This window comes from Ochlerotatus camptorhynchus, unplaced genomic scaffold, assembly GCF_037179485.1.
Source record: "Ochlerotatus camptorhynchus isolate MF236.1 unplaced genomic scaffold, CSIRO-AGI_Acam_v1.1 ptg000248l, whole genome shotgun sequence".
NCBI classification, from domain to species: domain Eukaryota; kingdom Metazoa; phylum Arthropoda; class Insecta; order Diptera; family Culicidae; genus Ochlerotatus; species Ochlerotatus camptorhynchus.
This window is the reverse complement of record NW_027040738.1, coordinates 3236738-3258671: the sequence shown is the minus strand read 5'-3', so window position 1 is coordinate 3258671 and position 21934 is coordinate 3236738. Positions and strand designations below refer to the sequence as shown.

The window sequence follows — 21934 nt, the reverse complement described above, 5'->3', positions numbered from 1 at the left end:
TGTTCGACCTAGCACTAGTTTTCAACCAATCCATAAAACAAAAATAAATCTTCGTGTTTAAGACATGAAGCAAGTTTTTCGTTGCCTAAACATATGATACATTCCAACCAATCAGTAGAAAGGAGCAAAGTAATAAAACTTTCTAGTAGGAATGTAAGACTATGTAAAACATTAGCCAAAAGGACAGATGGAATAAATGTAGGCAGTCAAATTAATTAGGCATGAGGACTGGCAATTTTAATTAAATGAAAGAAAAAACATGTGTTCGTGACAACGAAAGTGCATCGACGCGCCACCTGTTGCTCGTAGATCGACGGCGATAAACGCCCAAAAGGGAAATTTGGATTAAGCTCGTACTCCAGAGAGACGCTATGTAGTCCGCTTACCATTCAAGGAAGAGATCCTAAGCCTAGTTAACGACTACCGTTATACCGCTGTTCGTCGATTCCACCTACTTCAAGGTATTAATCGACGAATATCTCGATCTCGGACACATGCAGCGCACTCACTACTATGAGAATCCAGCAGCACTACTAAATTCCTTCCTCATCACGCTGTGATACACGAGAAAAGCACGACAACGAAGCTACGGGTTACCTTCGATGCCTAGTGTAAAACACCAAACGGACCGTCGCTCAACGACGCTCTAATGGTTGGGCCGACGGTTCAAGAGGACATCCGTTCAATCACTATGCGCTGCAGGAAGCATCAAGTTTTGTTAGTTGCCGGACCATCCCATGGAGGCATACAAGTTGCATACTGTAACGTACGGTACTGCTAGCACTCATTTCTTTGCCACTCGAGTACTGATCCAACTTGCCAACGACGAAAGTCATCATTTCCCTCTCGCAGCCAAGGCCCTTAAGAAGTATGTCTTCGTCAACGACCTCTTTTTCGGCGGAAACAACGCAGCAGAAGTTGTCGTAATCAGGAAACAGCTAGATGCATTCGTAGCAAACGACGAAGCAGTACTCGAAGAAATTCCACTGGAAATTCGACCTTAGTAGATCTCGACCGAGATCAGGTCATCAAAACTCTCGGGCTGCACTGGTAACCAGCCACAGATTGTCTTCGGTACCAGACCGACCTACCATCCGACACAGCAAAAAACTACAAGGGAAAGCCCTATGGGGTTGTACGCAATGGTGACGTCCGCCGGAGGAAAGGCTCCTCTCAAACAGATGACCACCAAGGCCGCTCGCAAGAGCGCTCCAGCCACCGGAGGAGTGAAGAAGTCTCATCGCTATCGGGCAGGAACTGTCGCTCTGCGTGAGATCCGTCGTTACCCGAAATCGACCGAGCTGCTGACTGCAAGTTGCCTTTCCAGCGTCTGGTCCGTGAAATCGCCCAAGACTTCTAGACCGATCTGCGCTTCCAGAGCTCGGCCGTTAATGGCCCTACAGGAATCATGCGAGGCCTATCTGGTCGGTCTGTTCGCCATCCATGCCAAGTGTGTCACAATTATGCCAAAGGACATTCAGCTAGCTCTTCGTATTTGTGGTGAACGCTCTTAATTTATCCGTCGAAATCTAACAAAACCGGACCTTTTCAGAGCCACTAAAAGATTCCACAAAACAGTTGGAAAGGACATTTCTGCTGCTCACAACTGATCGCATCACAGTGAATACTGATCTAAAAATTGCAACCAGAACCAAAAGCGATGCGATGCTATGAAGATGACTGTAATGGGGCTTAGAAGCAGAAGGGTGAAAGCCAATTCTCTTTATCGATTTCCTCTTTTGTGATGACCATGGCTTCCTATTTCGCACTATATGCTCTTCTATCATCCACAACAACAAACGTATCAATGAATACGTATTTGCCGTCGAGTTAACGTTAGCTGACCGTGCACTTCGTAGTTGCTCCTCCGTGAATGATCAGAACTAATCCACTTGCACAGAGAACTACATAGATGGTGCATGGGATAAGCTTTCCATCTTCAATGTACAAGCACATTAATTCAAGCTTTAGATCAATTCACAGCGCCGGCCACATCCTCACGGTCTTTTGGGGAGGGAAGGATGATTAGTTCGACGTCCGGTTGTTACTAGAAACCGAGAAGACCTCTAGATCTCCACGGCTGTCTCGGGAAGGATAGTTGTGTTAGTGAGGTAGGTTATTTTTAGATTAGGATTCACTGTGGTAAGATAAGTGATGCGATCGGTTAAAGCAGAATTTGTTTTTATTTAAATCTAGTGGGGATAGAATAAGGCAAAGTGAAAAATTGCAAGGAAGGGGACAGGCCTGGGATTGAACTCCCTACCTTCTGCTCAGTAAGCAGAAACGGTAACCACTGAACTACCGAACCTCGTCGTAATGCTACATAGACATGTTTCGTCTAGGAATGATTCTCTGATGACTGTGTTGGGGAAGCAGCATATGCATGTACGTAATTGGTGGATTTGTTAGTTAATTCGACGCTTTTGGACAATGCTGGACATTTATCACTTTTCAATAGTTTCTTGTTAAAGCATTGTTATCGATGCGTAGCCATATTTCTGATCGATTGGTTATAAAATTATTGAAATTGGACCAGGGGCAGCAGAGTTATTAACGTTCAAAATCTTTCACAATTTTGTTACATGTTCCATTTTCGGTTTTCACAAAGTGTACCCCCATAAAGAAATCACAGACGTAGTCCTATGTCAAAACCCTATCACCAAACGGATTCCGGAAACGTTTCCAAGCTGGCTAAAGTGCTGAAGATGCCAAAAACAATAGTTTGTCGAGTGCTCAAAACCTACTAGCAAACCCTGAGCGTGGAAAGAAATCAGTGGACCTACAAAAAAAACTGGAACCATGGATCGTCAGCTGCGCAGCAAGGTGTTGAGGTGCGTTAAAGCCAACCCCGGTCTTTCGATCCGAGATGTGGCCAGAAGGTACAACACTAACTTTCAACGATACAAGTCGTACAAAGCCAGTAAACATCCGAACCGGCACATGAAGCAGAATTCCGTGGCCAAAAAGCGTGCAAGGCGCTTTGTACGACCGTGTTTTGATGAAACACAAGTACTGCACTTTGATCGATGACGAAACATACATCAAACTCGATTTTAAGCAGCTTCCCGGTCAAAAGTTTCCAATCGCGACTGGACGTGGGGATGTGCCGGGAGGATTCAAGTTCGTGTTTGCCGACAAGTTCGCGAAGAAGCCCATGATTTGGCAAGCGATTTGCAGTTGTAGCTTGAAAACGGAACCATTCGTCACATCCTCGACGATGACATCCCAAGTTTACATCGAAGAATGCCTGAAAAAGCGTGTATATTATATTATATAAGCCATAGTCTGTACGATACACAAAACAAAATACAAGACTTGCAAGTGTCCTCCTTTTCCTCGTAGAATTATTAGTGTTATCATCGATGGAAATTTAGGGAACTTGAAGGAAACACGGCTTTAGTAGTGAACGATATATTTGAGAATGAAGTTTGAAAGTCACAGAGAAAACTTATATATTGCTTTGATCTGGCATAGGTCCACGGTGGTGCTAAGATCCGCGAACACTCCTCAACACTGAACTTCAAATCGGCTCATCACCCGAAGCTTGGCCATCCGGATCCCTCCTATCGGTTTCGTCAGCAGATCAACAGTCATTTGCTCGGTTGGGCAATAGACGAACTGGATCTCACCTTCCTTATTTGTCTGTCGCTGAATTTTCCGCATTTCTAGTGCACTCTGATTGTTTTCGTAGATTTATTTATTTTATTTATTACTTTGATATCTTCATCCGACAATTTGTTGTCTTAATGAATAATTCTTAGCATCAACATCAATTCATTCTTCTTAGCCTTGAGCGAAATTGAACAGAGTTTTCATTGAAGTCGAACAAATTATAAACATCGTTGAAATTGCGCATGACTGCACGTACTGGCTCGTTACCGTCGTAGTCCTGTCGCCAGCGTGGTAAGCGGAGAAATTCGGTATTCCTGAGTGCATAGCCGGGAATGTTAATGTCGATGAGAGCAAGAAGATTCGGTGCATCAAGTTCGGCGTTCAGTAGTTTCGCTACAAATACAGCTTTCGCGTTCTTCCTCCTTTGTTCCAGCGTTTCCAATCCCAGTAGTTGGCATCTATTCTCGTAGGGTGGCAGATTAACCGGGTCATTCCACGGTAAGTTGCGAAGAGCGTATCGCACAAATTTGCGCTGAACGGCCTCTATGCGATCGATCACCGTGATATGAAACGGATCCCATATAATACAGCCTGTCTCGAGAATTGGACGAACAAGACTAACATACAGCGATTTCAATGTGTAAGGATCTTGAAACTCCTTTGTCACCTTTCCAATGAAACCAAGCTGCCGTCGTGCCTTCGCAATAACATCTTCGTGGTGGTTCCTGAACGTGAGACTTGAGTCCAATGTAATTCCAAGATCACGCACTGTCTGCACGCGTGATAGGGTGGTTCCGTCGATGACATATTCATATTGAAGGAAATTTTTCTTGCGGTGGAAGCTAATGACGTGTCATTTAGGTACGCTGAGGGTCATATTGTTGGCACGACACCACAATGCAAACTTGTCCAGTGCCTCCTGGAGTCGCAGACAGTCGTCTTCGTTTTCAACGATCACATAGATTTTTGTATCATCAGCATAAATAAAGTAACATCCATTTTCCAGAAGCACAGTTGCGTCATTGATGTACAGCGAAAATAGCAACGGTCCCAAGTTACTTCCTTAAGGTACACCGGAGGTATTGCAGAACCAGTCAGAAGTTGAAGATCCAATCTTTACTGCAAGAGTCCTGTTGCAGAGATATGATTCGAGCCATTGAACGAAATTGGCAGATGAGCCCATCTTGTGTAGTTTAGCCAGACGAATGGAGTGGTTGACCCGGTCAAATGCAGCTTTCAAGTCAGTGTATATTGTATCTAATTGCTTTCACTGCCCAATATTTCGAAGACAGATCGAAGTGAACTCAGTGACGTTTGTGGTTACACTTCTTCCGGGGAAAAACCCATGCTGATTCGTAGATATGTGACTTTTTGTTCTGTCGAACATATAGTTGGAGACGATAATTTCGAGCAATTTTGAGCAAGCACAGAGGGACATTATTCCACGGTAACAGCTGACATCAGTTTTGCTACCCTTCTTATGAACAGGAAACATAAAGGACGACTTCCAGTCTGTTGGAAACTTGGCCACGCTCATGGACAGGTTGAAGATGCACAGCAGTGGTTCCAGTAGTTGAACAGAGCATTTGTTATGACACATGCAGGAATTCCATCAGGGCCAGGATTGTTCGACGACTTCAGTTTTTTGACAGCCTTCATGAAATCTTCTGCTGAAATCTCAAAGGTATCCAGCTCAATCACGTCAGTTGGAGTGAAGTCAAGGGGATCAGCAGCATCCTCATTCACAGGCGAGCTTTCAAAAACGGAACGGAAAAACTCAGCAAAAAGTCCACACTTTTCCGAGCTAGTGTGTGCCACTTTCTGATCTATGGACATAGAAGTTGGAAGACCAGTTTCCTTTCGCTTTGAATTAACAAAATTCCAGAAACATTTAGGATTTCGCTTGAGGTTCCTTTCGATTCCACTGGCGTATTTGCGGTAGAGTTTGCCATTCAAACTCCTGTATCGCCGACTAGCTGTATGGAAGACTAGTTTGTCTGATAGAGAACGAGATCTGCGGTAAGTCCTGTGTGTGAGTTTGCAATGCTTTTTCCTTCTTTTCAGTTCCTTGTTTGACCACGGGGGCATCATTGGTGGGCGATGTAGCGGTACACATTGATCTATTGCTTGGCGGACAGAAACGGCAAAAAAGTGAACGGCTGTGTCGATACCCAAACAGCTCCTGACAGGCGACCAATCAACCTCACTCAATAACGTCAACAATCGTAGGAAGTCAGCTTTAGCAAAGTTGTAGGCCTGGTAGTCGAAGTCGTCATTTTCGAAACGCATGGAAAAGCTGTCATTCAAGGTGACTACGAACGGGGGATGCCAAACATCGATAGCAACGAGCGGATCGTCTACACTGTCAATGGAAAAGGCACCGTCAAGTGTTTCACTGACAAACGATAGGTCCAATATGTTGCCGTGGCGATTAGCAAAGCCATTTATTTGCCGCATATTACTGGAGTTTATACCGTCGAGCAACGCTGCACCTGATCGAGTGATGCACGATTTGTTAACGTCAACCGTGAGAAACGCCTCTGCCAAATTGCTCCATTGTAGTCCTGGCATGTTATAGTCACCGAAAACAAAGATTATATCATCCGTGTTCAGTGTAGATGTAACATAGTCCAAACAGGCAGTGTGACGCTTAACAACTTGCACATCGCTAGATTTGTCCGGGTGTATGTATACGGCACCAACAATTATCTTGCAATTTTCTGCACAAACACTGACCCAGGCATGCTCCATTTAATGCTCATTTACCGGGAAAACCGACGACGGGATGTTTTTTCTAACCGCGATGAGGGCTCCACCGGACCGTTTCTTGTTGCTAGTAAGTGCAGTGCGGTCACCTCGGTATACCACGAAGTTGTCACCAAACAGCATCCGGGACGGAATAACATCGTCGAGCCAAGTTTCGGTCAGAACTACAACGTCGTATGGAGAAGCAGAGACGGCAGTCAAGAAGTCCTCGATTTTGCTACGCAGCCCTCGAACGTTCTGGTAGTAGAACGTCAGCCCGGAACCTCGCTGGGTGTGGCTATTCTGAAACAACATTCCTTTAGTTTTTTGTGAAATAGAACAATACATTAACTTAACTGGACTGGGGGCCCCGTGGCCCCCATTCTCCCCCGGTGGTCGTACGTCATGTAAGGTGGTTATTGAATGGATGATGATTGCCGGTTTTTTTTAATAATCCTCGAACTCTCGAAATCGAATTCCTTTTGGCCAGGTTTCGGGTAGCAATGCAGTGTCTTTGAAATCGAGCGGTAATCCAATTTTGAAGGAGATAAACGTTACCCTAGAGAGGTCCTTATCCTTGGGCACCAATTTCACCGCTTTCACAGTGTCGCTCATATTCAAACAGCCTTCCACCACTTTTTGGATATCCTCAACGGACACTTGTGGGTGAAACCCAGAGAGATACAGCCAGAACAGCGATGTGGATTCCTCGGGTAGTAAACGTGGAGCAGTCAGACCGTCGATATTGATATCCGCAGCCCTTTGCTCGGCGAACGTTGCTTCCCCGGTTCGATGTTTCTGATGTTGTTGTTTTCTATGGTGACTGGCTGCATCTTCCACAATTCCGGCTTTCTCCAAGAACATTTCAATTTTGTTGTTGGTATCTTCCAGTTGACGATCAAACTTTTGAAATCCAGACTTCGAGTTGGTGACATAACCGGACACGGTGTCGAACAATGACTGGACGTTTCCATTCAGCTCGTGCATCTGCTGTTTGAGGTCATCGATAGCCGTGATACCATCATCGTTGGAGCAAATTTCCTTCAGCGAGCGGTTGTTGACGGTAGTTTTACACTCACTGCATATCCAAATGGTGTGTGCCAGAATAGTGTCGTGGGTTTGCCTTGTCAGTCCACAGCAAGCGTAGTGATACATATGCTCACAAAAGCCTGCACACTTCGCAAACTCAATGCCACGAATAGACTTCGAGCACTTTCCGCAGTTTTTCGCCATGATGATTTTGGCAGAGAGGCACAAATATAATGTGATGAATTAGCTGGACTAATATACACAATTTAGTTTAAACTTGAGTTTTTTGTGACACGACGGATAATGGATAGTAGTTAGTACCATCCCAATGACGCGTTCATCTAGATAAAACTGATAAAAAGCAGATTTTTAGCTATGGGCCTAATCTTAAACCCATAGGCCAACATTAGAGCCATTTCCCCTACAATGAGAATTTTCGGTCACTCCTAACCCCATTCACTGTGCAATTTCACTGATTCTGGCCAATCACGGAGTAGCAACCATTGATTTGTGGAGTCAGTCTAAGCCGTCTAAGCATGTCTGATGCAGAGAAGCAAGCTACTGATTTAATTTTCAGATCTGTATGACAAGGTTGCAAATACTCATTTCAGCTAAAAAAATGTTTTTTTTTTTAATTATGAAATATATTGGATAATCCAAAGCTATGTTGATCATTATAACATTAAATTTTGAATAACAAATGATAAGACAATCTTATTAAAATGTCGTAATAATACCTCTGACCAAGGAAAAATGATTTATATAATTTTCATAAAAGTTGACGATACAAATACTAATGAGGAAAGGAATTCCGCATTTCCTTTTCCCAAGTCCTTTTCCCCTCCTTCCCTTCCCTTCTTCTCTTTTCAGAAAGCGAGTAATGGCGCTATAACCATATGCCATATAGGGCTAGGACAAGAGTTAGTGCTCAGGTCCCAACCGCTAGAAGAAAATGGTAGCGAGCAAGGGCGCTATAACCTAGGCGAATACAGCATTCCCTCCGTATAGGTTACGTCCGCACACCGTTCTCTGTTGTCCTTCGACTGAGGTCGGCTGGATCGATTGAGGGATGGCAGTGGGTTGGCGGTGCCGACCACGCTTGTACGGAGGGAGGACTGTACGCTCGAACACAAGGAGTAAATACCTGTGTTCCATCCCAGGAGATCGGACAACCAAGGAGTGTACATTAACTTTCTTAGCTCTGTCACTCCCAACGATTTATATAGCTTATTTTCAAATCCTGCATACGGAGCGGTTGGTACGGTATGTCCCCGCTCTTTGATTACCTGTGGATTAAATGTTAACCACTGTCTATACTTATTAAGTAGACATGGTAAACATTCACTTCCACAAAAATTAACTAAACGCTACACAGTAGGCCTGGCCGCTTTATTGTTTGTTTCACATCCTTGATGTGCAGCAGGCATTAATAATGACAATAAAAATGATAGATGTATCATTTTCCAGGATTCTTTCAAGTACTGGCTGTGTATGTGTAGACTAGACTAGACACGACGGATAATGGATAGTAGAACAAAAACTTAATATACACTTAATACGGAGATTTACAAACGAAAAACTTAAAAAATATTCAGACGGTAAAAGTTAAAAACAACAGTCCAGCAGTGTTGCCAGATAACGGGATTCTGCTGTTCTTCTCCGAGATCTTTTAACAAACGCTTGAGCCACAATATATCCTGTGTGGCTTCGTAGAGCGCCACGCATTCTGCCTCTGTGGTGGATAATGACACAGAATTATTTCCTGCACGCCCAGCTGTTGGTACCACCATTCAACTTAATCCGGTGTTGGACTGCATTCGGCCCCATCCGCGTCCGAGAAACTGATCAGGCCTTTCTGTTCGTTGTTGCTGCTTACTTGTACGCCGCCGCCACACAGCACAGTCTGACGTATGCGTACGGGATTTTACGTAGGAGTAAAGAGCTACAGATTCGCCGTCAACGCCAATCGAAGACATGTTGAAGTTTTTCTGCAGTCCTTCGGTTGTTCCTTCAATGATACGCTCGTTCCTGCTGGCGATGATGAGGTCGTCGTATACCAAAATGAAGCACCATAGGTTTTTTTCTTCTTCCGACACAGACATGGATCGGAATCGCACCACTTGAAGCCTAGCCGTAGTAGCTCCGGATGCAGTTTCCGGTTCCAAGACCTCGCAGTCTGCTTCAGACTGTATGAACTTTTCTTGAGACGTAACACCTTGTGAACCCAGGAGGCTGTCTGAGATAATTCTCCTCCGATTCCACTACCTACCATGCTCATGCTGCTATCAAGCGGTCGGAGGAGTGTCATAAGCAAGGGTTTCGACGCGAGTAGTTTATTAACTCTTGAAAATGCTTGATGTTGGGGTGTAATGTTGAATGAAATCTATCGCTAGTCATGGGAAACTTGGTTCTATTAAATCCTCAGAAAAAGCTTGAACTTTCCCGAAAAGTCTTCTGAGAATTTCAAGTTCTACCTTCCAGGTTAACAACAGACTGGCGTTTGTATTGACACAAAGTTCGGTCTACTTTGGCTTGATTTTTTTCACTTTGGCTAGTCTATAAATTTGGATTAAAAATGACCACTAATTAAGGGTGGTAGAAAACATTTCTAGATGCTACAGGAGTTGTCAAGCTGACTCCCCAACTTAGATAAGTTCTTTATCATTATAATATGAAGGTATGGAAGCATGATCGGAACCCTCGTCGTAATCCACAGGGAAATCAAAGGACATAGCCAGAAAACTATCACAGTTTCAGCTCGTAGCAAAAGCTGATAATGTACTATGTAAGTCTTCACGTTGTCCACGTCAGTCCTATTTACCACATTATCCATCGGCACATTTTCGGCATACCTTCGGCACAATCTCGTAGACATTAGATTGTTGTAAATACAATGGGAGCACTGCTGGACAACTGTCATTGAAGTTGTTCTGAACATTACGTGCTGTTCGGCTGTATGTTCAGGAATATCTTCTAATTGAATATACCAGAGGAACTCAGACCAGCAGTTCACTTATAGATCTTAATACGAAATGTAGGTTCTAGAGTGGACTGAAGAGGAAGAGGCAGTTAATCAGACCTCATTAGTACCCTTAATTCAAATAATGCTGCAACTCATACGAAACAAACTAAAGAAGTCTATTCATCACCCTCTATAGTCGGTCTCCAACAATTTTCCCCACCGGTTCCAACTCTTTCCGGCCGAAGGGCTAGATTTCTGGTCTGCCTTTGAGGGCATTATAAAACACTAAAACACAGGACTTTTATTCCCCTATGGATCACAAAACACCGAAATTTCACACACTCGCCACTTCCCGCGTTTGATTTCAAACCAAAACATTCTATGTGTCAGAAATACCGGGTTGCCGGGATGGGTATTTTACAAACAATCGCAGCTTGCTCTATGACCGGCACAATCAGCATGCTTGCGGCACACTGACATTAAAGATGACCCAAAATTGGTGTGCGGAGTGACCCTTGATGAATTATCAGTTATTCACTGAATTCCGGAGATTTGATATTATGATTAGAATTCGATCCAACTAAATAATAATAATGATTTATTCAGAAACACATTTCCGATGAATCGGTTGTATTGCAGAACAAGAATAGTTATAGATTCTTCACTGTGCCACACACATCCTGTTAATACGTATTACGAGCACAGAAATGGTAAATATTATAGTTAAATAATTTAAGTGTTATGCCGTTTAAGTTTAAGTTCGCATTGATCGCATTTATGTTTTGATTCAAATTGTTGTTTTTGTTTATGATCTGGTATGAACGTCATACTATATCACGCTAGCGTAGTGTGAACACCTCCACTTGATATCGATATCATCTCGCTAGAGTGGGATGTCCCTAATGTTTTGGCCTCAACCTTTTGTGATTCGGCCTTCTATGTTAGAGAGGGTATAGTATCTGCCTAGTGTATAGCCTTGGCAACATATGCCTAGCTGAATTCTAGCAACACTGCCAATGCAATCAATATAGGCGCTGCTCGATTGGCTCTGGCTATGACAGTTCATTTGGCTGTAAACCTAAGAACCCGTTCACATTACTGCGTATATCACGTGATAAACGCTGTCTTGCAATGAGCACTCATACATCTAGTTTTCACTGGAAATCCTATGTATGAGTGTTCATTGCAAGATAGCCTATATTACGTGTTATACATATTCTGTAATGTGAACGGGGTATAAGAGAAAGAGGAAACAACTGGCTTCTTTTTGTCTGTGACGTGTTCTTCTTCTCTCGCGGAAACGACCGTTCTAAATCTATTTAATTATGGACGACGCAGTCGACTGTCAAAATACAAGAAAATAGATTCCCTGTTGTAATACCCCGGACAGACTATGGCTTATATCATGTAATATAGGCTGGCTTGTAATGAGCACGCATATATAGGATTTCCAGTGAAAACTAGATGTATGAGTGCTCATTGCAAGCCAGCCTATATTACATGATATAAGCCATAGTCTGTCCGGGGTATAAAGCTTCTCGCGTTTCTATTCGTTCGCCCGACCAATCAGGCGCTGGTTCGCGTTTGACAGAAAATTGATTCATAAAGTCCCCCTATTGTCTCCTCTTCCTCTGAGCTGAAGACCAACCAGTCCACTCCTCTCCTATACTAGACCCTCTCTATTCTGTACCTATCCTATTTAGACTGTGAACCATTTACTGAGTTAAATTTAACTCGTGGTTTTTTTTTTTTTTTTCCTTTGGATTGTTTTTTTCCGTCGATCTTGTTTTCCGTGCTGAGCACCAATGCTACCGACGTGCCAGGAAGGCAGCTCCCACACCTGGACCCTACCTATCGACCCATCAACTCATGAACCGTTAACTCGTGGTTAAAAGTGACATTTCGAAAGTTATTTTCTATGTTCGAAAATTCACACGCTGTCAATCGACCGGTTTTCGAGCCACGGTTGTCAAATTTTAACTTCTTGTCTGTCAGAAATAACCATCTGTCAAATTTTAACCAAAAGTTAAAAAAATCGCCAAATGGTTCAGAGCCTTAAGGCTGTGAACCATTTGCCGAGTTAAATTTAACTCGTGGTTAAAAGTGACATTTCGAAAGTTATTTCTTATGTTCGAAAATCCATGTACTACCGATTCATCGGTTTTCGAGCAGAACTCAGCCACGGTTGTCAAAATTTAACTTCTTTTTTGTCAGAAACAACCACGCTCGGATAGCAGGGTTAATCTAGAAATACTCAGAGGGAGAGATAAGCGGAAGGAATGTTTTGAGCAAAATGAACTGTCAAAATCTGAGCCAATCGAACATTCTCATTAGAATTTTTCCGAGGATTTCTTATTCTTACTAGATTAAATTTGAGAGTATTGCAAACGAACAGAAATTCAATCAACTTTATGTTTCGTGTGCTTCTCAAATTCAACTAGTTTTTTGAATGAAAAACAGTATTCTAACTCTATTGATTAATTGATTTTAGTTGGTTAATTAATGGCACAAAGAAATGTGCAAATATTGCGATGTAATCAATTATTATTTTGCACGTAAATCGAATCGAAAGTAACAGTCATGTGAAATGCTAGCTTCTAGCACGGGTTGCAAGATTATTTAGGAAAAAATCCCTGCTGCCGAATTGTATTTTGTTTTATCCGCCCATCTCTCCCTCTGAGTATTTCTAGGTTAATCAATAACTTTCCATTTGTCAAATTTTAACCAAAAGTTAAAAAAAAATCCACCAAATGGTGTTCCATATGTCGAATTTTTACTTAAATTTGACAGATGCAAAATTTTCAAATAAACCAGACTTATTTCTGACAAACAAGGAATCAATTTTGACATACACCTTCTCGAAAATCGGCCGATCAACAACAGAGGGATTTTCGAACATCTTAATTTATTTTCGAAGTGTCACAGCCTAAAGGCCCAAGCACAATGACAGCGGAAGCGGAACGGCAACGACAGTAAGCCTACTTGTCGGATTGAAAACTAGTTAGAACCAAATCGACTTCGGTTAGGTATCTTGATGTCATTTGTGGCAACTGCCAAACTTTCCGTTTCCGTTCCGCTTCCGCCCACATTGCGTTTGGGCCTTAAGTATCTTGAAAATTATCGCAGCAACCATTGAACCTAGAGGCACCTCCCAGACATTTTTCATCACATTTCCCATGGACTAGTAAAACAAAAATCCTCCTTTTAACCAAATTCTTCAGTGAACTTTCCAATCAAAAAAGAAAATAAAAATGGAAAACGAATTTTTGGACATAGCCACACGAACAGTACTAGCCATGGCATCCGCACTTCTGCTCCATCATTGTGAAACTTTCAATCGACTCCAGGAAAGACCGCACCAAGGTTTGTAGTTGATTGCCGTATTCGGTTATTTAATTTATTGGATTTATTTTTTCAGGGCAAAGGGCTGCCAACATAAATTCGCAATGTAAGTTTCCTTTGAAGTGCCTCCATCCGAAACCACTAATCGTTTAGCATTTCTCACAGACGAATCCCGTGCTGTACCTCCCATGAGCGATAGCTACATAGATCAGTTGGCTGCATCCCGTACAATTAACTTCAGTGAAAGCGAACCGTCTCAGCAGCAGCGCGGTCGTCCTCAAGATTCATACGCAGATCTCTACCAGTCCAGAACTATTCACCTTCCTGATGATTCTGGTAAATGAGCTATTTTCAATTTCTTCACATTTTCATTACAGCTCTTAATTCTAGAGCAGTTCAGCAGGAGTCCTCGTTCGACCAGTCGCAGCCGGAGGAATCGTATCGCATAATTCGAAGCAGCAGACCTTTGCCACGTCGGCGTCGTGAAGTGCGTCGCACTCCGGACCGCTCCTACCTGCCAATTCCACCACCACCAGTTGGATACCTTCCTAGTTTCAGGTATTCTCCAGGTATAGAGCAAAACGACCATCTACCGGGCTTCTACCGACCGGATGAACCCGTTATTGCTCCAATCCAGCTCCCAAGATCTGCCTTTCGCGATAGAAATCAATCTGCTACTGAACGCAGAGAAATCGACATGAGCCGGTACCGATCCTTCATGGCAGGTCGGATGCCTCCCCTGAAAAGTCCCGATCTGTACTTTTCCCCTCGATCTATCGTGTCTCCGGTGTCAAACCTTGACAGCGAATCATTTCCGAATCAATCCACGTCTGCGAATGCATCGCAATTGAACGAAACGATCAACACGTTGATCAAACGAATCAACCGGCAAGCCAACATCATCCAGGCCGGTTGGCAACCTACCGAACGGCTCCGGATCGGCATCATGCGTCGGAACTCGGACGATTACGACGCTGAAACCGGACGAATGAGAAGCCTCGAAGAGTATGAGTAAATTATGCGTCATCCTCAAATCTAATTCAGTGCAGAGCATCCACTTTCCGCAAGCACGAAAACAAATTCCAGTCATTTATTGTCCATGAAGTCTCCTCACATTGTCTCATTCAGTGGGAATAAAAAAAACTTGATTATCTTTTACCCACTGCTACTGCATTCTCATCTCGCTCACTGCAACATTGTTATTTGTCACTTTCTCGATTGCATTTTAGCGGGGAAATTGTCTTTTTCGTCGATTCAACCAACCGTGTCGAGCAGCATTCGCCTTGAGCATTCCGTATATAATGCCAGAGAAAGTGATGTACTTGTTTGTTTTACGACCGGGAGACGAGAATTTTTTATGTTTGCCATCAGATGACATCATAAAAGGATTCATGTCTGACTTTTTTTCTCTCTTCTTATGCAACTGATGCTGATGACTGAGTGCAATCTTAACCGCACTGCGCGAGATCTGTGTGTAGAGCGACAACGGAAACGGAACCGCATCACTGAGCGGTTGGACACTGGACAAGAGTAAGCTTTTAACCGAATTGGACTCCCCGGCAGAAGTGGTGTGTGTTTACACCCAACCGGGAAATGTAATATTCTATTACAGATTTGTACAGAAGAGTATGCAGAATTTGCAACGTTTCGCGAAATTAACAGATTCTGTAATGTGGTCAACTGATGTTTTTCGAATTGTATTCTAAATGTTATGTTTGCTTAATTTCCGTACAAAGTTTGCTTTTTCAAATGCATTGCGACTAGAATACCATCTCGTGAAGGTATTTTTGCAAAAATATTCATTCTGAAAAAAACTTGCTTGTACGCTGCAGTCAATTGCAATACAAGAACTGCTATTACATTTGTTGTATGAAACACATGAAGATGATGTAATAACTCCGACCTTACATCAGCTGTAAAAGAACTTTGCTTTGCGTGTAGGCAAAGATATCTAATTAACAAGATATCCCACTAATCAATTCCTCATACAAGGCATATAGTTACCACCCTTATGTGATCGCAGTGCTATCTGTGAAGTGCTCATTGAAACTGTTGAGAGTTCCCCGCCAAATTTACCACCAGGGTTCAAAAGCTGACAGGTGTCAGCATGACAGATGTCAACGCAGACGTTGATGATCAGCCGAGGGAAGAGGACGATATCATCCTCGAAGTCATCATCATTATATATTGCGATAGCAAGATGCTTACTTGTTTGTGATTGCTTCGATTTTCAATCATTACCAGTTTATACGCTACAGAAACACTTGAGAAGACAATCACACATCCAAGCGCGCATCATGATGTGCTTGTAATATGTTTTGCTTTCGAGCAAAAGAGTTTCCAATATACCACCGGTATCAGTAAGATGCAAATCTCTAATAGTAATTGATGATTTGTGGAGCTGTTGGTCAACATAATCTTAATAAGCATAGAAGTAAATATGGGTAAAACCTCTTCCTTCTCTCTAAAGACTTATTCCACTGCCACTGGAAATATATCTAAATCATTGCTAAACGTAATAAAACATGCCGTCTTCTTTGGCCAACGCAACACGCATTCCATTAAAAAATTACACGTTGGAATAAACTTTACTTTCCTATTTTTTAACGTATGAAGTATTTGACAACGCCGCTGAAAACAAACGCAACGGGAGTAGCTGAAGCTGAATGATGACGATGATAGATGACACCACTTCGTGTTTTGATTGTCCGCTCAGTTGTGTGGGTTCGTACATGTATATATGTTGGCGTGCGTGTTTTCTTCCAACGCAGCAGTTCAACATTGTCTCGTCACAAACCGTTTGGCGCTGTTATCTGTCCCTATAAGTTCCAAAGAGTGAAGGGGACCCTCAAGTATCTCGAAGCTTTAAGCAAGGTACGATGATGTTTTTACAAAAGATAGCCAGTAAGCACGCCTTTGCACCTGGGGGGGGGGGGACGTGCTGTCAAATCAGCCTACTTATCATTCTTGTATGAAATTGGTTCCAAACGTAAACAAACCCTGTAGGTTTCTTATGGCCTGTTTACGTTTGGAACCAGTTATGCGAGGTAGGCGACGATTGTTCGTATTTGACAGCCACATCCATCCTTGCTTCGCACGAGAGGTATGTCAACACCATTCTTCCCAAGCACGTCCGGGACCAAACCCTGGACGAGACCGTCCCAATACTGAAGAAACTGTTCGGTCGACAGAAGTTGGTTTTTCATTCCCGTTACCAGTGTCTCTAGTATGCAAAAAGTGACGCGGATGACTTCACACAGTATGCTGCCATGGTGAGCAAACACTGTGAAGCGTTTCAGCTGTCCAAGCTCAAACCGGACCAATACAAAGCTCTCCGTTTTGTCTGTGGACTCCAATCACCACGGGGTGCGGACATACAAGCCAGATTGATCTCGAAGCTGGAAGCCGACGAAACCGCAGTCATCGAATTGGAAGAAGGCGCCAGCAAGGTAACCCTGGAGAACCTCGTGGAAGAATTAATCAATGAAGAACAACCAAAAACGCCATCGCCATGTTGAAGGTGGGGTGACTAACACTATGTTCGTAAATTTCCTTTCGCTTCGCACACCTGTTCCAGATGCAGGCAAAAATGACACAAGGAAGGGAACTGTTCCAGCAACAAGCGCTGACACCGTTCAAGCAGACGAAACCCAAGGAGAACGTGAACATGAAAATCATATACACCCCAGTCGAGCTCTATGGTGCAGCAGTCCAACTTCAACATGCCTCAGAGTCTGACATCACCAGCATCTCAGAAGAGACATGGATCAGCATCGCCACCCACTCAACCGACTGAAGAATCTGCAGTCACAGCTTCTGGTGACAACCTCAACCTTCTCACCACCATCGGAAATGTTACCAAGACTGGTCGCATTTTCATCTCGAGCAGCGCTGAACTCAACGTTCTAGGAATCGAGACTATGGATCTGTTCGATTTTGGGTCTGTGCCGATAAGCAGCTTGGTTATCGTCGTTAACCATCATTCCGATCAGTTCACCAATCAACTCAAGCAAAAAGTTTCCAGAGGTATTCCGAAGCACGCTGGGTAGATGCACAAAAGCGCCTATTGCCCGTAACAACCAGTTGCGTACGCTGCACTCCCCAAGGTGGACGCAGAACTTGAAAGGCTTCAGAACAACGGTTTCATTTCTCCAGTTCATTTCTCGGATTGGCCTTCACCAATAGTCATCGTACGCAAGTCGGACAACGTTTCAGTCCCTGTAAGTGGCGATTATTCAACGGGGCTGAACAACCACAGGGCTGCAACGCCTGTCATCTGCGTACAACTCGAGTGAAGCCAAATTTCTCCCTTTTTATGGCACAGACCTGTTGGTCCATATTTAAGCCAAATTTCTCTGGTACTCTGGTGCTAATTTGACAGCTCCTCCTTTTGCTCTATGATTAAGCTATGATTACATGTCGCACCGCGTTGCGGAAAAAAGATAGAGTTTTCTAGATAACGTTATAGGAAAGCATGATCCACGCAAATTGTGCTCGTCAATTCGAAAACAACTAAATCATTTTTCAATTGTCCTTTGCGGGAAAGTAAGAATTGTTTTCAAGGCATTACATTTGTTGCCACCTTGCCGCATTTAATGTTATATGGTTAGAGCTTAAATACGTTATGTATCACCAGCGCTGCTGATGTTTTCGGCAGTTTAAAGAACTGGATCGCATTGCAGGGGGTTGTGAACAACGTGCTGAATTTGTGACCGTCATCCGCTTCCTCATCCCGACGACCTATTTGCGGAACTGGTTGGATCACGTTACTTTACCCAGCTCGATTTGTCTGACGCCTACCTACAGGTCGAGGTCGAGGAGGAATCGTGATAGCTACACACGGTCAGCACGCATCGTGGACTGTTCCAGTACAACCGACTACTCCCTGGAGTCATGTCGGTACCCGGCGCTTTCCAGGGCATCATCGATAGCATGGTGGCTGGACAACATCCTCATCGCTAGTCGCACCAAACAGGAACACGATCGCAGTCTCTACGCTGTTCTCGAGCAGTTACAGCAGTACGTGAGCATGGTTTTCATCTACGCCTCGAAAAATGTCGTTTTGCACGCTCCAAGATCGAGATCCTCGGACACATCGTGGACAAGAACCATTTGGACCATTTGGAAGCCACTTCGAAGATGCAGCTCCGCTCCTACCTCGGTACTGTCAACTACTATGGTAGATTCGTGAATCCGATGAAGCAACTCAGGGCTCCCCTCCTCAAGAAGGATGCATGCTGAACCTGGACCAAGGATTGCCAGAAATCTTTCGAGCAGTTCAAGACCATTCTCCTTTCCGACCTGCTGCTTACACACTTCGACCCGTCTAACTACATAGTACACGCCTATATGGGCGCCCAAAATAGTATGCTGCAAGTAAGTATATCACCAAATCAACTCAAGATCCAGAAATAAAAACTGATTGCGCTGCAGAATAATGAGGTAACTTCTACAATGTACTGTAATTTGTACAATAATACTCATTTTACTCATATTACTCATATTACTTTAAACAATCGTCACGTCGGTCATAGCTTGTTATGATTGCCTGAGCAATGCGTAAAGAGCAAATCGAAACATTGAACGTCGCGTGATAGTGGAATTTAATCAAGGCCATAATACTTTTTCGTAGCCTTTTGTTTTCGGATTTGAAAGATCGTCGGTTGCAGTGGCTTGCTTTCTGAGCAGAAAAACACGGTCCCAGGTCTATTCATATTAAAAATGTATGATAAGATCGCTTGTTTATCGTGTATTTTTCTAAAACTTTAATTGTCGTCGGTGCCGGGTTTGAATAGTTATAACAACTTGAGTAACGGTATGATGTGATATGAGGGGCTCGGTGGCCTTAGAGCAACCGTTTTTGCTTACTGAGCAGAACATCCTGAGTCTAATCTCAAGCCCATACACATCAAAATTCGTCAATCGTTTTATTTGTTAATATAACTACATGGTAATAACAGCAACTAGATGATTAAAAAGGAGCTCGTTTGCCTAGTAGCAAACGTTTTTGCTTACTGAGCAGAAGACCGTGGGTTCAATCCCAAGCTCCTTCGCGTTATTAGGACATCAATTCAGCTTATCGTTTACCAAAACGAACCCTGCTGCAAACCCAACCCTCTTACCCAACATCCCTGTGATTCCTCGTGGAAGTGCAGAGAACTCCTCGGCTTCCATCAAAGCGAGTGTCACGTCAACACATTCCTACCCATTCCTTTCTTGACCTGCGTTCAGGCGCGGCTGGCGCTGGTATTGCCTAATTCGAGATCACCAGTTTTTACACATTGAGGGTGATTGCTAGTCCCAAGCATCGTCTATTGGTTCTCTGTGTAATTACAGCTGGTCTGGTAATAACAGAGTAGCAACCGTGGGCGGTCAATCATGCTCATGCTCATGCTCATGCTGCTTACACACTTCGACCCGTCTAAGGAGATCATTGTTGCAGCAGATGCATCGAAGTACGGTCTTAGCGCTGCCATCATGCATCGATTCCCTGAAGACAATCGCTCACTGATCTCAGCAGAGATGAACTACGGACAAGTGGAGAACGAAGAACGAAGCATGGGCCCTGATATTCGCTGTCACCCGTTTCCACTAGATGCTGTATAGACGACACCTCCTCCTGCAAACCGATCATCAACCGTTGCTCAAGGTTTTCGGCTCAAAGAAAGGTATAGCTGTTTACACAGCAAACCGTTTGCAGCGCTGGGCCTTGACACTCCTACTTCGTCTATGTCATCGCATCATAGACCCGAAGATAGCCACCGTGTACGTCGAATCGGAAGCCAAAGCAATTCTCAACCTTCCAGTCCCGCACTAGATGATTGTGGCTGAGACTCGAAAGGATCCAGTTCTTCAGCACGTGGTGAATTTCCTGAACGAAGGTAGGCCAGCATATGCGAAGCAGATTTCTGATCCTGATGTCAAGAAGTTTTGAAGCACCGAAGTCCCCGAAGAACGCAACCCTGGAATCGTGGCCTCTCTTGAACAAGCCATGGCAACGTGTTGATATTTGCTGGTCCAAATGATGGATACTTTTATTTCGTCATAGTGGATGCATTCTCCAAGTATTCCCTCTAACCCCCACTGGCCGGCAGTGTTATTATGGAAGAACTCTCTCTACAATGTCGCATTTATGGTCATTGTAGACAGCTTTAGTCCGGGAGTTAGACGGTGATAGCTCTATTGGAGATCCAACAACCCATTTCAGAATGTCACCTTTGTCGTAATAGTTACTTCAACGAACACAAATTGTCCATGGTCATTTAGGAGGAGGTTCACGTCTAGTGCTTTCGAAAGGAACCTTTCGCGGCCACCAGCGTCCAGTCTTGGGCGTATCCAGTGAGGCATCTTTCCTATTGCTCGCAATCTCCGACACCGGCAAGAGACCGGCAGCAGCACTTTTGCAAGCGGAAAACTTACTGATTAACAGCAACGTCAGCCACCAAATCACCACGAAAACTCGCGACGGAAACGTTATCAGCACGTTCTCGGGCTAATTCACCAACCGGACCGGGTTCAAACTCACCCATGGTGACGAATCTCTCAATAGAACAGAACTACACGTCGAAAATGTGGCATCCGAACTTGGAGAACCGGGCTCCCGGGAGGCAATGAAAATCGACACTGAACAATGACACTTATGCTGCGTCGTAGGTTTTGGAGGTTAAAGGCAACCGAGTCACTCAAGGCAAACAGGAAAAACACTAAATGATAACTTTATGAACACTTGAAACTAAATTTCAGCACAAAAATTAACAAATCCACTGACGAAAAATACGCAGCAAAAGAAAAACACGTCAGCTTTCAAGCGCGGCCTACTGCGATCATCTCATAGTGGATGCATTCTCCAAGTGGCCCGAAATTTTTCGCACGCAATTCATCACCACAACTGCAACCCTTGATATGCTTCGTGAAACGTTTGCTCGCTATGGCAACCCGGACACACTGGTTTCGGACAACGGAACTCAATTCACCAGCAAGCAGTTTCAACAGTATTGTCGCGCAAATGGCATTACCCATCTCCACACTGCTCCCTACCACCAGCAGTTCAATGACCAAGCGGAACCTAAATTGGACCAGCAATGTAACCCGGTGTGAAGTAGATTCCCAAGAAACATCATTCTAAATTTCAGGAGTATCTAGTGGGAAATCTTTCCAAGTCAAGTGAGCTAGAACAGTATCTGAGTTGAACCTTCCAATACAGTCGCTGAAGCCGGAACAACTTACGCTCACCTCAAAGGATTA

General features: G+C 43.8%; 1 protein-coding gene across 1 annotated transcript; it reads left to right on the top strand.

Annotated features, from left to right (window-relative positions):
* Positions 1 to 1142: 1142 nt before the first annotated feature.
* Positions 1143 to 6021, top strand: LOC135704839 (histone H3.1-like). The gene is made up of 2 exons (XM_065226351.1): positions 1143 to 1424; positions 5842 to 6021. The coding sequence occupies exons 1-2, from the start codon at positions 1143 to 1145 to the stop codon at positions 6019 to 6021; spliced, it is 462 nt and encodes a 153-aa protein (XP_065082423.1).
* Positions 6022 to 21934: the final 15913 nt, after the last annotated feature.